General features: G+C 35.9%; 1 protein-coding gene across 1 annotated transcript; it reads left to right on the forward strand.

Annotated features, from left to right (window-relative positions):
- The first annotated feature begins 5,914 nt into the window (after positions 1-5,914).
- LOC149532362 (clavaminate synthase-like protein At3g21360) lies at positions 5,915-7,858 on the forward strand. Its single transcript, XM_089804089.1, has 3 exons — positions 5,915-6,388; positions 6,473-6,726; positions 7,437-7,858. Exons 1-3 carry the CDS (start codon positions 6,128-6,130, stop codon positions 7,780-7,782), a joined length of 861 nt encoding a protein of 286 aa, XP_089660215.1. The 5' UTR covers positions 5,915-6,127; the 3' UTR covers positions 7,783-7,858.
- The last annotated feature ends 8,309 nt before the right edge of the window (positions 7,859-16,167 follow it).

The raw sequence follows: 16,167 nt of genomic DNA on the forward strand, positions 1-16,167 counted from the left end.
GGGAAGCAAACTTTTGACTAGAGCAATAAATGATTTATGCAAGACTTTTCCAATTCACCAATTTGAGCATGATGAACCTACATCTAGCTAGTTAGAAGGAATTCTGGATGAATTTTATACTCATTTTAAAGTTTAGAGAGATATACCATAGCTAAAGTGTAGAATGATACATTTCTAATCATTTTGGCCAATTATGTACTTTTATTTCTAAGGACAAGAAATCTTTGGGTGTTTCTATTTTGCAACTAAAGGATGTAATTTCTAATGGAAGTAAACTATATCATTTTTTTGTTAACTATTACATACATTCTAAAGGAAAACGAAGAAATTTTATTTTAGATGTGTAAGAGATTTGATACCATGAATGAGATTGCATTAATTCATGTAGACAAGGTGGTAAATAAATGATAAAATCAAAACTCTTGAGACAAAGAGAATAAGAATGAAGGGACAAATTTGTGAGTTGATGAACCTATTAGTGCCTAAGTTGGACATACTAAAGAGGGGTTTGGAGGAAGAAGTTGAAAATAATGAGCACCCTGATCAACCTTATCTAATTGAGACTAACAAATTAGCATGTGCAATATTTTGACAGATTGAGATTGTTGAGAGCTTAAGGAAGACTTGGGGTGTGGATTTTTGAAGCTTTGAGGATAAACATTTTAGATATTTTCAAAATTTTGTATGTATATTTTGCATACCTATGAACATATGTGAAATACATAGAATTTTGGTAGATCAATGTTGTTTGGAGATCTCAACCTTTTCCATTAATGCCAAAGGGGGAGAGATTTTGTGTAAAAAATGAGTTATTAATCTCAGGGGAGCACAATTTTTATTATCTGTGTTTTTGGTGTTTGGCATTTTTTCTTGGGCACTTAGTCACTTTTAACTAAATGTTGTCATCAAATTCCAAAGGGTGGATTGTTGAAAAGAGACACTGGAGTGGATGATTTGTATGTTATCATTGATGGAAACTAAAACTTAACCTCTTGGCCATTCAACATTTTTTTAGATTTATCAAAGGACAACTTGCAAAATTGGCCAAGTATGGATGAATATGAACATAATATTGGGTCAATGAATGGATTGATACATACAAGTACAAAAGTATTTTGTATTGCATAGTTAGGGAATGATGTTACAAACCATATTACATTTGTTCAAGTAATTGCACGTGTTTATGTTCTATTATGACCAAGTTATGTAGATTTGAGTATCATGCTGATAGATAAGTATATGGAGTAGTGTCTGTCACTTGTTGGATCAATAAAAAATTTGTAACAAAATGACGATCCAATCAATTTGTTAACTATTTTTGAGTTAAGCCAACCTTGTTGTGTCACATATGTTTTGGTTTGAGGTTAGCGTGAATATGTGTATGTTGAATTATCAATGTTCTACATGTTAACTAACCTGTTATTAAAGTCAACCTGTTAGAGTTTTATTTTTGATATCGAGTCTTTGAGATTGAGATTTTTTATTTGTTTGAGAAGCAAAGTGAAGAGAGAATTATATAGTGTGTAAGTGACTTACTGAATATGCGAAGTGGACTTATTGAGGCAAAGTTTATTATACAACACTTACAAGGAACTATTCTAGCACAGATGATACTATTTCTTAGCTCATATTCTTATCATGGTCTATTATGGATTGAAGCCTAAGTTATGTTGTCATCAATTGGATTATAGCCCACTCTTTTGTATCTACGAAGTGTGCTCAAAGTTGTAGGCCTGAATTCTTATGCATTCACCCCTTTTGTATCTAAACCTTTAACATGGTAATTACTTCGATAAAGTAATTATTTGTGATTTCCATCCACACTATGGGTTTTCCCTTAATTGAGTTTCCATGATTAAAAAAACATGGTGTCATGAACATGTGGATGTTTACTTTGTGTTGTTTGGTTGTGAAACCAATTGAAGAAGGTTGAAAAGTTCAAAATATTTATTCATCCCACCCTCACTTTAATTATTCCTCAAATTCTAACATTTCATGGGCCAATTGTTAGAATATATAGTCTACTGATATAACTGAGAATGGGGGATGAATTAGTTATCCAACTAATATCACAATTATCAACTTTAAAAAATCTTAACCATATGAGTAATATTAATTGAAACCACAACAAGACACTCGTACACAATAACACCAAATATGTTGACTAGGATTCAAACCCTTGATCAGAGGGAAAACCCTGGTGGGGATGGTACCCACAAGATAATGTACTAATATAAATATTCCTTGTTCGATGATAGACCTTGTTAGGAGTATGTTACAACATTCAGTACATATGAGTCCTTGTTAGGAGACTTTCAATCCCTATTAGGACATTTCAACCCTATTAGAAGTTGTGCCAACCTTGTTAGGAGTTGTGGAAGATAGCTAGACCCACTGCCTAAACAACTTCAAGGGCAAGACCAATGAACCCATTGTCCAAATGATCTTTGTATTATTCCTTGTCAAATAATAGAATGATACTGTATTGTTCCTTTCTCTTTCTCTATCATATCAACCAGACCTCTGCTCCTTCTGATCTTGTAACCAGATAACAAATAGCATATCTAATAATCCCTTGGATTGCTTACACACATTCAGTAAGCACTCTACTCATTTTCACACTTCACACTTCAACAACGATCACAATACTTGAATACACACTTCATACATATTACAATCAAGGAAAACATCTTTCCTTTATACCATATCTTCATAATAATTCCTTCAGTTAGCCTTGAGTCTTTCTCAATTAATTATAATAAGATAATTCATTAATTACAATTACAATAGCATTGTTGGCTCACAATCTATACAAAACTTCACACGTGCGACACTAGGGCTTGCACACTCACTGATGTCATCAACAGACTATCCTCTATCACTACCTGACTGCACATCTCTTCATTGCATCTAAGATATAAGATAGCCAACAACCATCAAGAACTGCTCTCCCAATACTATGTCTCTGAACTACTCTCTGTAAATCAAGTACATCTTTTGTACATCTTCGTGGGCCAACCAAAAGAACAACCAACTGTAAAGGAATATTTTTGGAAAGGAAGTGAAGAGGATATGATGACTTTGATAGCTTAGGATAACGTTTGCAAATCTATAGAGTATCATGGGTCAGAATTAGAGAACAAAACCTTCAAAATAAAGCATTGGGAGACAAGTTATTATGGTGAATGTTCAAGAATGCAAACCTCAAGTGCAATTGCAAATTAAAGCACAAATATCTAAGCGATGATGGGGGCACAAGTATATCAAATCAAAATGCACCTTGGTGTTCAATAGTATACAATTTCATGCAAGAATGTTGACTGCTTATATTTTATTATTTAATGAAGGACATAAATGACAACTTCTCAACTAAATTTTGGTAAGACTCATTTTGTGGGTTTGAAAGTCTTGATAAGATATTTGAGAAGGAAGTGATAATGAGGGATCATGTGAGTGAAAATTTGAACATAGAATTGTAGAATGGACTAATGGTTTGGTCTTAGAACTCTCTTGATTCTTTGAGGCTATTAGATAGAAAAAAATTGTAGCTAAAGGAGTTTCTTAGTTAAAGGACACTATTTTAATGCAAGGGGCATGCCACTATTAAGTAGAATCGTTCAAATACTACTAATTAAAATGGTAGAGATGGATACAAGATGTTTGAAAGGGAGAATATTCGCAACGAGGTGTTTATTTTGAGTGGAATTTTTATTGGGATAAACTTTGTTTTCCCATTGGGGTATTTTTACTTGGACTTCCCTTCAAAAATCAATTTTGACAGTGATTTAGAAGGATAGGATATGAGGTCACTCAATATGTGAACTTTACAAAAGCAACGAAGAGAACGTGGATCAATTATTTCTTGGTTTTATTGCATGCCATATTTTGGTGGAAACCTAGCACACCTAGGGACATGCCTAGTTTAGTCAGGCCCTGGTCTATGTCAAAAAGGAGATATTTTATCGTCTATGGAAATTTATTCCTTTCATTATCATATAATTAATCTAGGGGAGGAATATAATATTTGTTTAGAACAAATAATGAATTGGACTCTTTTCTTAAAACACCATAAGGGTAGTGGTAGCCCAATAAAACTAAACATGATGCCATGTAGAACCTTGATATCTAGGAACAAAGAAACCCCTTGAATATTAATTTGAAGAACACTTTATGAAAAATATGCAAGGTGATTATAGATGGTAGATCTACAAACGATTTGGTTAATATAGAACTAGTTAACAAATTGCAACTTGTTTGCATTCCAAAAGCTATCCCTTACAAGAGTTCTTGGTTGAAGGACTAGCTTCATCTACTTGGGGATAAATCTTGTCTTGTTACTTTCAGGATTGGTCCTTGCGGATGAAGTGCTTAGCGATACAGTGTCGATGGATGATTGTCACTTTCTATTGGGTAGGTCTTTGCAATATGATCGGAATGTAATCTATTGTGGAAGAGAGAATACATAGAGGTATAACATGAAGCAAACAAAATACAGTTAAAAATGTGGAACGTACAAGGGATTTCTAAAATGTTTGTGTTGTTAATTGTATCAATGTGAGAGAAAATATTTTACCAAGAAACCAAGGGAATGGAGAATGTGTGTGGATTTTAGTGCTATCCACAAGATCATAATTGAGTATAAGTATGCATAGCCTAAGATTGGATGACATGTTATACTACTTGGTACTAGGTTTTTCTAAAAGGTTGATTAAAGAAGTAGTTATCAAGTGGATTTGAATCTAAGATGAAAATCAATGGAAGATAGTGCTCTAGGTGAAGAATGATTTATGTGAGCAATCACTAATGAACTTTTAAAAAAATTTCAACTTCACCAATAGACTAAAGATCTATTGACATATTTTTTAATTTTTAATTTTTAATTATCAATAGTCTACAACCATATTCATCCCCGCCTACAAAACGGTGCAGAGATATTTTGTGGTTGTGTACATGCACCATGCTTCTGAGGCCAGGTGAGCAAAATAATTGATAGTTTTTTTTTGTTTCTCGTTCTCTCTACCGCACTGGGCATCTGTAAAATTGACAGAGTAAATGCTTTTCACCATATTTGTCGATTAATATTACCGATTATTGCCCCATGCTTGAAATTCACTCACTACTAGTGTAGTATATAACAATTGATGCCTAATCCAGGATGTTTTCAGGCTTTTAAGTCACCTATTTCCTTTTAATTATTGTTAGTTGGACAACTGTTATTTCTGACCCAGAAATAGCAGCACTATTTATGGGTAGCTTGGACAGCTATTCATCCTTATCTATGAATAGCAGTTGTATTTATGGGTGGTTTGGACAGCTGTTTGTCCACTTGCAAAAAATTAGTAAATGGTTATTATTTGCTAATTTTAGTGATTCCTTTTGGACACTTTGCAACCAATTCTAGTATTGGCTGTCGAGTTGTCTTAATCTCAGTCGTTGGTTAGATTTAATCTTAGTCGTTGGTTTACCAACAGGAGTAGTATAGAAAGGGGTCATTGGGTCATTTGGATGTGAAGCTTTTGGAGAAGCAGTTTGCAATGTTAGCAAACAGTCTTGCAGTGTTAGCAAGGGCGCAGTGTTAACGCAGGGATAGCAATGAGGAATATCAGCGGGAGAAATTAGGAGGTTGTCAGAGTTCTGCCAGTGTAAGGCAAGGAATTTTGTATCTCTTGATTTGTTGAAGTTTAGTATAATTTCTCATCTGTAGAACTGGTTTTCCCTTAGGGGTTTTTCCAGGGACAATTTGTCCGAAAATATTGTGTTCATTGTGTTGCGCATTTCTTTTCGTATTTTAAGTGAAGTTGCAGTTGTGTTATTTTTCGATATAAGCTGGGAATTTGTTTTCAGCAGTTTAATAATCATTTATGATAGGAGATTAATAATCAGTGACTGCAATAGTTGATTTTTCACATTTCCCTCCTGATGAAGCATTCATACGCTTGACAGGGCATGTATAACTGTCTCAGGAGGGAAACGGGGAGTATTAAGAACAGACAATATGGAAAAGTTGCAGAAATGTCCTTTCCAACAAGGGACAATCCCAAATCAGTGAGTAGTTATAGGCAATGGCAGCCATGAAAGTGTACTTTTTCCACTGGTTTTGCTGCCTTCCGCTTCCAATGAAAGTAAAATGAGTCTCCCCTGCTTTCTGGCCACCATCCGCAACAACAGAGAATGGATTGAGAATGAGCTGAAAGAGGTGGGGGCATTGCTTTTCCGAGGGTTTTCGCTCAAAACTACCTCAGATTTCAATGAAGTTGTGGAAGCATTTGGATGGGAGGAGCATAGTTACATGGGCGTGGCTGCGAGGAAAAGAGTACATGGAAGAGTTTTCACTGCAAGTGAGGTTGCTCTACATCTACCCATCCATTTTCACCATGAGATGTCCAAGGTAAATTTGTACTAACTAGAAACCCTGCATTTTCTTCTTAAGGGTTGATTTCCCCTGAAGATTCTTGGTTTTGTCCTTGTCCAGTTTGAGAACTTTCCCGCCAAATTACTCTTCTTCTGCGAGATTGCCCCTCCTCAAGGTGGGCAGAGTAAAATTGTGTTGAGCCATAAGATTACCCAGAGAATGGAACAGGAATTTCCAGAATTTGTTGCAAAGTTGGCAAAAGAGGGGTTGTTGTATTCATCTATTCATCTTGAGAAAGACGAGGATGACCCCAACTTTCTGCTCAAGAGTTGGAAAACCCTTTTTCGAACTGATGATAAGGTGGAAGCTGAAAGGTAAGGAGGGCTCCTTAACCCTGATATCCCATTTTCAAAAAAATCATGTACTAGGCGAAGAGATCCAGTAGTCATGGGGTCTAATGATCTTGAGGGTTTCATGACAAATATTTTAATTCCTACTTTTTAAAAGACTCAAAAAATGATATCATATGTAGCTGATAACAGTTGTACTAATAGCCCATCACACATGTTCTAATAGTTGATCTTTCTTAGCTTTCTTGATTGCTGATTAGTTCATTTGCGTCATAAGTACTATCTTTATGTTGAGCGACTAATGGGGGTGGGGGAAGGAGCATAACAATATGTGGGATTGTTTTAAAATGATAGCACTCCACTGTTTTTATGTTGAGTGACTAATGGGGGTGGGGGGAGGAGCATAACAATATGAGGGAGTGTTTTAAAATGACAGCACTCCACCGCCTCTATAGAGAGAACCATAAATGCCCAAATGCTGAAACCTTAGCTTTAAGCTCTTAAGTCGCTTATAGAGGTACACCCAAAAAATTGGCATAATTAGACTTATAAATTAAGAGGTAAGTATACCAAATTACCCTGGGTGGCTACTAGATATCTTCCCTTTATTTAGAGAAAATGTAAGATTAATTGACCTTGATGTCTCAAATTCAAGTTCTTCATGTATACTATCTTTGGGAAAGCTTGATTTTATACTTGTTGCTTTCAATTGAATTCAATTTTTTTGTTTTTAGGGTTGCAAAGAGTGCCTTCAGTTGGAAGGTGAGTTGGGAAGGCAGGCGAATGATCCTTAAGATGGTACCTCTTACTTCCATTAGAACTTTTGATGGAAATGAGAATAGGAAAGTATGGTTCAATGTAATGGCATTTGGGAGTACACCCTCTAACATTGTGACTCTAAGAGATGGCGTTGAGCTTCCTCCAAAAGCAATTGAATTGTGCAAGAAAATAGCTAAGGAGGAGTGTGTGGATATCAATTGGGAAGTGGGTGATGTGGTTGTAATTGACAATAGATATGTACAGCATGCAAGGAGGCCCTCTAAACCACCAAGATCAATCCTTGCTGCCTTTTGTAAGTAGTAGACTGGTGCAAGGCACCTAACCTATGTGGCAGGGGGAAACAAGTATCTATGTTGCTAGACACATTGCCACTACATGAAAGGGATGATTCAAGTAGATTAGGAAGTTGGAATAAAGGTTTGGTCCATATTTTACAAGTTGGTCTATGCTTTGTAATAAAGGCACATGTAAGACCCACGAGCATTTGGTGTGGTTATAAACCAAGTGACCCCATGGGACCAAAAGGCCTTAGAATAGGGCATTTAGAGTCTACATAGGCCTAGTGGAATTTGTTTAAGCTTATTAAGTTCATTAGGAAGTCGGGTTTTGCAAAAGTGCAAAATGTTGCATAATCAAAAGTTGTTGAAAACTTTTAAAAATGCTGATCGATATTGTTTAAAAGTTGTTTTTGTTTGGTTTAAGGTTGGGAACGACCTTGTAGTTGTTCCAACAGCCATGTTGGCCTATTTAATCATCATTTGTGATCTCAGTAAGGGAGAGAGATTAGATTGTATGGCGGTTTGGAGAAAAAGCAATAAAAACTTTAATTTTCTAAAAATTTACTGGTAATCGCTTAGCTGTTACACTTGTACGGATCTGTATGGAACTTTTATGATTACTGAGTGTATGAAATAGCTGCAATGGTGAGTTAGGAAACTTTTGGTTTTGGTTTGACTCAAAAAGGAGTTGTCGTTAAAAAGTTATCTGCATTTTGGTGAAAGGTGGTCTGAAAAGCCTTGTTTCCTAGACCCTTCCACAAATGCATTCAGAACTCGCATTCCCACCAGTGGCAACCTTTGAAAATGAGGGAAATGCAAGTTAGGAGACTAGGCAATGTAATGCCAGAGGTTAGAGGCCTGGAAAGAAGGGTAAGTATTTTCCCAAGCCGGCCCTAGCTCAAGCAAGCCCATGTGCTTGACTAGTTTTTGCAAGTTAAATGGTGACAATCATGGTTGCAGGCACCTCTGATCAGTTTGAGTGTTGTAGTTGGATATACTGAGTGTGTTGGATATTGCCTTAAGTTTTTGGGGTCTTGCAAACCCGCCTTACCCATTATTCCTTGAAGCCCTAGCCTAACTTGATTAATTAGGCCTAGGTACCAAGAAGCAGTTTGGAGGGTGCTGGAGCAAGATCAGCCCAAAAGCTTTTGGATTCTTAGAAGGTGTCAAGAAGGATGTTTGAACCTGTGGAGAAGTCCCTATGCTGTTAAGGTATATTGGGAGAAAAGTGCAAGGAAGCTAATTGGAAGGCTACAAGGTTTGTAGGCCTAGAAGTGCAAGGTGTGTAGTGAGTTTGTAGGAATCAAACCAACTAAGGTTTGTGATTGGACTGAGGTCCTTATTTTTGTCACCATTGTTTGGAGACTGTGGTTGAAGTTTTGGAAGTGGTTTGCCATTTGGGCTCAAAGGTTGAGTATACTGTTGTGACCGCCAGTCACCATCACCCCAGTCGGGGGCCCCCTTTCTATTTTTTAAAAAAACTTTTGCCAGCTTTTACGGAGCACAAAACTAAAGGAGACAAGGATTTAATCCCATTTAGGAAATATGCCAGCTGTTCCTAAAAATGTGGAGCACATTTTTCAAGAAATGAAGGATTTTATCCTTCATTACTTAAAAAGCCCGCTCCCTAAAATTTTGGAGCGCAATTTTCAGGAAATGAAGGAAGGTTTTGATGAAGGATTTTATCCTTCATTCCTTAAAAAGCCCGCTCCCAAAATTCTGGAGCGTAGTTTTCAGGAAATGGAGGAATGTTTTGATGAAGGATTCTATCCTTCATTCCTTGAAAATCTCGCTTTCATAAAACAACAAGCAGAAGTCAGTAGGAGTGAAGGAAATATTATGCAAAGGAAAAATCCTCAATTCTGAAAAAGCCCGCTCTTGTAAATTGGTTAAAAATTTGTGAAAAGCGGAAAATTGAAAATTTTGCAAAAAAATCAGAAAATTTAGATGAAGGATGAATTTTCTTATGAAGTGAAAGTTGGATTCAGAGAGGAAAAGTAAAAAAAATGATTTTCCTTCAAAATATTTTTTTTGGATTTACATTAAAAAATTAAATATTAGTTTTACTAATATTTAATTTGATTTTTTTTTAATAATAACCCAAAAAATAAAAATGGAGAAAAAGTTGCAAATAAATTTGATTTTTCATTTAAAAATGGAAGTTAATTAAATATTGATTTTTTTTTTTTTTTTTTAAATCAAAATAGAAATACTTAGCTTCATCATGAAGTTAAGAGCATTAAAGATAGCAACTTTTTGAATCAAGCAGCAAAAAGGCGACAAGTGGCACAAAAAATGGAAACCTTAATGGTTAATTAAAGTAGCTGCCTAATTTAAGTCTGTAGCTTTAAAGACATCTTTTTTGAACGATGATTTCTATAAGAAACCCTCTCATTCATTCAGGCTCACACAGAAATTTGAAGAGCAGATCGAGAATAGGAGTAAGATTTGAGGAGTTCAAGGAAGCATACTTTTTGAGAAATTTTTTGAAATTGTTGAGGAGTTTTCTGGGAATTCATGTCAGAAGATTTTGAATCCTATCAGAAAGGATTTTTCTTTGCAGTGAGTTGTGCAATTTCATATTTCTCGCGGAAGTGTTAAAAAGTGAATCTTGAAAGGAGTATGGAAATTTTGGCGAAAATCCAAAATCTTTGTCTTATGGACAAGTCATATCTATTCTTTTTAATGCTTTCCTTGCATAGTCTTATGTACATACATTTTCTATTTTACAGGAAAGGAAAATGGCAGAGCCTAGGGGAACAGGAGAAACGCGAGGACAATTGATAAAGAATGAAAGGAGAGGATTCTATCCTGAATCCAAAATCGTGTCAAAGTGGATAGAAATTGGAGATACAAGTCTTGGCGGCCTTGATCTGAAAGATTTTAATCAGAGAATGCTCGGATATAACAACTATCACCCAACACACCTGGCTACAAAAATTGTGAGAAGTGGAATTTTTGCTCCAGCTAGTTTCCCTCCTTTTCAGCATCCAGAGTTAATCGTGGAATGTACCAAGCATTACAGTCCTAGAGACAAAACCATTCGAGATTCTGAATGAAATATTCTAGCAGATTTTTCTCTAACATCCATTTCTGAAGCATTTGGAATTCCTTCAAATCCAAGGATGGTCACAAAAACACAAGAGCAAGCACTGAGAATCTATACATATGGAATCAATTTTTGTGAAGAAACAATCAACAAAAGATGGTTGAAAAAGAATAGACCACATCATTCCAAGATTCCTAAAGAAATAGTATGGCTCAACTTGCAGAGGGAATATAGTGATATGGTCATGATGTTGAGTCCCATATTTGGCATGGCTTATTCTTATAGGTTTGAATCTTGGATGTGGTATTTTGTTGAGTAGGTAATGGAGGAAGGTGATAGAATAGATTGGGCTGGGCTCATAAGTGATAACCTAAATGAGCAGTTGATGAATCTAGAGCATACAAGGAGATTTTACATGAGCTCCTATGTCATCTACATGCTAGCACGAATGACAAATTATGATGAACTACGATGCAAAGGACCAATTGGAAGCGGAAGCCAACACCTCAAAGTCCACGAATGTTACCCGTAGTTGCATTTGTATTCAAAGGATGATTACATGAGGGTTAATGATATATTTGACATGCGCATAGTAAGAACACTAAAAAAGAGGCCACATATAAGAATGTCAATGTGTGCAATGAAGTTGGTTGAAGAATATGGTGCCTGGTTCATTCAGTTTCCTACCTTTTCATACATCCGAGTTCAAGGATTCTCCACGGAGCCATACAAACTTCCTAGGTATCCAACGGATAAGATGGTCTTGTTAGAGCTTACTCGGCAACTTACTACCTATGACAAGATTCAGAAAGGGAAGAAGAAGTTGAGATTGCAGTTTCCAATTTCCATAGGAAAAGGGAAAACTGAGGTATGCCCATGTCTAAAAGTTGCAGAGAAATCATCAGATGAGCTCCACTTCTTTCGCCTTCCGCTTTATCCAAAGAGGAATGATTTTGATCCTTTCAACAAGATCTCATCAGTAGGAGGGTCAAAGTACCAACACAAGGTTCACCTTGAAGACTTTTGGGCAAATGCAGTAGACGAGAACAAGATTAGAAAAAGATTACATTCAAGACTACCATTGAACATTATTAGAACATGCAACATATTCAAGGTTCCTCATCAAATGGAGGAGGACCTAAATGTGATGCGAAAAGGATTCAATCCAGAAATGACAGCTCCACCATTTGATTGGAAGAAGAAAGAAATTATAGATCTCGAAACCCTTTCAAAACCAGTCTTAGATTTTACAAGGTGGTGGATCGAGCGTAAGCTTGAAAAATTAGTTGCACCAGCTAATGGATTCACATATAGGTTTCTTGGCCACAGACCACTCAGGGATGAAAGATCAAGACAAATATCTGAAGGGACTGTTGAAGAAAGGGGAACTCCATCCGAAGATGTAGGAACCAAGAAAGGGAAGGAGGTACCTCAAGAAAAGCATCCTAGGATTGAGGAAGTCATCCAGGAATCTCAAAATAAGAAGCATAAACACGGAGATGCTCCCTCTTCTCCAAGTCAAACTCCAAGTGTCCAAGAGATAGAAACTTTTGAAAGGCAAGATGTAGGGACAAGTATAAGGAGATTTGAGCAAGAAGAGAATTTGGATAGGCCAATTCATGATAGGTTGAGTATAAACGCTTATGAAAAATCCATGCAAGAAAGAGGGAGAGATCAAGATATTGCTACAGAAGAAAGTCTCGCTATGATCTTAGAGCGAGAAATGATTAATGATGGAGATGGTCCACTAGAGGAAGAAACTCCAGGAGAAGCAATACATCTTCCAAGTGCCGAAGCTATATTTCTTGAGGTTACAATGGATAGTCCAGGAGGTGAAGAAGAGATTGACATTCAAGCGGTCCAAAGGAAAGAACAATTGGTAATTCCAGGGGACCAAAGTATACCCATTCTGGAATGGTTGAGGCAACAAATTCAATTGCATCAACAAAAGGAGGTTGATCCAACAATTAAATTACAGGAAATTTTGGACCGATCAAATCGATCAGAAGAACAAGAGAAAGAAAAAAGATATACTAAATTCATCAGAGGAGAATCATGATCCAGAATCTTGCAGATTGCGACTCCCGCAGTTGACAAAGGGAAAAATCAGATTGCTCTAGATGAATATCATGTTACAGAAGTAAATCTTGGTCGAGCCTCCCGAGAGCAAATATTGGAAGAATTTGATGACTCCACACAGGCTTTGAAGGATAGGCTGAAGAAAGTAGAAGAAGGGTATGAAAAGCAGAAAAGAGAAATTCAGGCAATATGTCAGTATATCAATAACTTGCCTCATCTAGTAAGAGAGGAAGGTCCATCATCTTTCCCTCCAACAGGTGTTTCCAGTGAAGTGGTAGGTGATATTGACAGAATCAAGTGGATTGCTCAGGGACAAAGATTTGGATCGAAGGAATTCAGGAGGTAGCCTTCAAACATGCAGAAGAATTAGTGCAAGTGCACAATAGGGCATTGGCTGCAGTCTCTAGGATTCAGTGCATGGAGGAATCATGGGTGGATGAGCATATTTACCAAGAAGAGGTGATTGCCGACATTCAGAGTCTGATGGATACCCCAAACCAAGAATTGATTGATGGTCGATTTATCAGTGAGGGCGATTTCTATGATTTTATTTGATGGTACAGTGTAGTGATCATGGCTAAGGAAATTTTTGAGAGATTTACCAAGGAATCCAGTTGATGGAAAAATATTGTTGATAACATCAAGCAAGGAATATCAAATGCAATTGCATCCTTGTTATCACAAAGATTAGGGGAAGAGGAAATGACAACTGATAATCTGAAAGTCAAGTTAGAGGAATTCTTTTAGCTAAATGTATATGGAAGAGATGATTTTGAGAACTTCTCCATTTTCTCAAATACAATGCACACTACCAAGGACTTACTACAAGATTGGGATGAAAGCTTGGGAAAAGCAAAAAGAGCAATTGCAGTTCTAGAATTCAAGCAAGAATCTATACCAAGCATCAGTATAGAGGAGTTGGAAATAGTATTAGATCAATTTTGATCTTTTAGGCGAAGAAATCAAGGATAGATGCATTAAATGTAGAGTGGGTGTGCATAGGGATCATTTATTACACCCCACTCCTTAAATTAGCATGCATGGTGAGCATTTATTACCCACTACAGTAGTAGATTCCTTATGGCATTAATGTAGATTCCTTTCCATTGTCCTAACCCTAATTAGGGCTGATGTGGCATGATCTCGGTCATCGATTATTGTGATCATCTGGGCCACCCGTTGTAATCGAGGACCTATATAAAGGCCTCATTTTTCATTTGTAAGAGAGATTTTTTATGAGATTGTTGCTATGAGTTACTGAGATAATAAAGTTTTAATTGGAGTTTGGTGAATACTTGACGTATCTTAGTTCTTGCTTGTTCTCCTAAAATTTCTTCAAGTAGATTAAGTTTAGCATAGTCAATGTGTGGTGATTACAATGGAGAATATGATGGTGTATTGATGAATTCCTTTGGTTCATACTTTTGACGTTTTAGTGATTCTAATTCATTGTGTAAAGTTAGCCTGAACCTCTTTCATGCATATGCTCAACCTCTATAATTTGTAGACATTGTTCTTTATGATGGTGTATGCGGTGATATGAAAATCTTTGGCATAACCCTTGAAGATTGCACTGGTTCATGCTTAGTTGTAGTATAACTTGGCGAAGTGGAATTCAATAAATTGAGGAATTTTTCCACTAGAATACTATTTGTTGTTATCACTACCCTTAGGATTAGAATAGAATTCTTGAACCCCATCCTATTTAATTTTTGCATATTCTGTAAAAAATCCAAAAAAAAAAGCGCTTCATTGCAAAACCTTAAGATAGCTCCCTCATCCAGTATGGCTTGAAATGAATATGAATAAACACGTAAGGACCCTTGTGATCATCAGCAAATCACATCAACCACCGATTTTATCCACAGTCAAGACCTGGCATTAAAGGAACCTTGAAGTCATTGTATGATCTTCTAGCAATCTTAGCATACACAAGACTTTATTCAAGAGAGGATAAGATATTTCAGTATTTTGTTCTACTATTTGGTTAGTCATAAAACACACATCAACATATACCCGGAGTGGGTAAGAGGACTTGTGAGAAGTCCTAGAATCCTAAGTTGGATTGTGACAACCATTTATTGGCTTGTGGAAGGTATTTGTTGCAAACTCTGCATCATAGACATAAATGATCCAATTAGATTTAGCTAATTAGGCTGGTCAGGGTTGTCATGGCAGTGAAATAAGCGATCTGTGATAAACGTGAGTGTAGTTTCTTTTGGATTGAATTGTGTGTGATAGTTTTAATTTTTAGTAATTTAGAGATAAAAGAAGTGCAAAAGAAAGAGTGGATAAGAAGATTAAAAATGTGGATGACCCTAATTAATTTTGGATGAATTGTGCCATAGTTTTATTTTTATTTTTTGTAATTCATTATTGAAATGAAAGAGTGGATAATTGGTTTAATAACAATTAGACTCAAAATCTAAATACTAGCATCAAGAATCATGTGGTATTGTTTGTCGAATTGCATCTTCTGGATTTCTAATGTATATAAGGATATTTCGTTGTCATCGACTGACTGTTTAAGCTCCTCATTCATTGCGGTACATTAGTTGCCATCAATCTAATTCGGATGGACCAAGATTTTATTTCAGATATTCCCTGCCCACAGTCTTCAAGATTTAGACTGGTTAAAAGAGAGTTTTGACACTATAGTAACCGTGAATGTAATAGATGTTCTAAATAGGAATTGGTTTTGGCACCTTTTTTTGAGTTCTAATTAATTAGATATGATCAAAGGTGTTATATTCTTGTTCTAATTTTTATTGTGAGATATAGTTTGAATTGGTCTAGTAGTGATTCATTGTGTTTTAGAAAGAGAGGTCGCAAGTTCAAATTCAACTGGGGGTAGGGTATGTATGCCTCATTTGTAGTGCAGTTAGGTACTTCCTGCAAAGAGTATAAAAGCCCCTTGGTGTTGTGGACTATAAAAGCCCCCTTCCCTTCATTCCTTCTATATGTTTGAAAGATTCTGTTTTTATAATAGAGAAAGGTATAGAGTTATATATGAAGTTATGTATTCAAAAACTATTATTTATATCTTACATAATTTTATATATCATAATAAATTCATAATGGATAGAAATGACATTATTATATGGTAGTCTATTCAAATTGCTAATAGAGCTTTAATTTTGTTTGTACTATTGACTATTGTTAATTTGTATTTTGTAAGACAATCTTTATCATTTCATACATGTTGCACGCATCCCTTTCATTTGAATGAACTAACAATAATTTTAAGTGCATTTGCATTTATATTTTCAGACTAACGTT

This window comes from Cupressus sempervirens, chromosome 10 (assembly GCF_028749045.1).
Source record: "Cupressus sempervirens isolate cs-2001-9-10 chromosome 10, ASM2874904v1, whole genome shotgun sequence".
Classification (NCBI taxonomy): Eukaryota; Viridiplantae; Streptophyta; class Pinopsida; order Cupressales; family Cupressaceae; genus Cupressus; species Cupressus sempervirens.

Excerpts from the sequence above, each read along its gene's own strand:
- LOC149532362 (XM_089804089.1), top strand. The coding sequence starts at position 6,128 with ATGAGTCTCCCCTGCTTTCTGGCCACCATCCGCAACAACAGAGAATGG. Across the intron at positions 6,389-6,472 it reads TTCACCATGAGATGTCCAAG|TTTGAGAACTTTCCCGCCAA; the intron begins GTAAATTTGTAC and ends GTCCTTGTCCAG. Across the intron at positions 6,727-7,436 it reads GATAAGGTGGAAGCTGAAAG|GGTTGCAAAGAGTGCCTTCA; the intron begins GTAAGGAGGGCT and ends TTTTGTTTTTAG.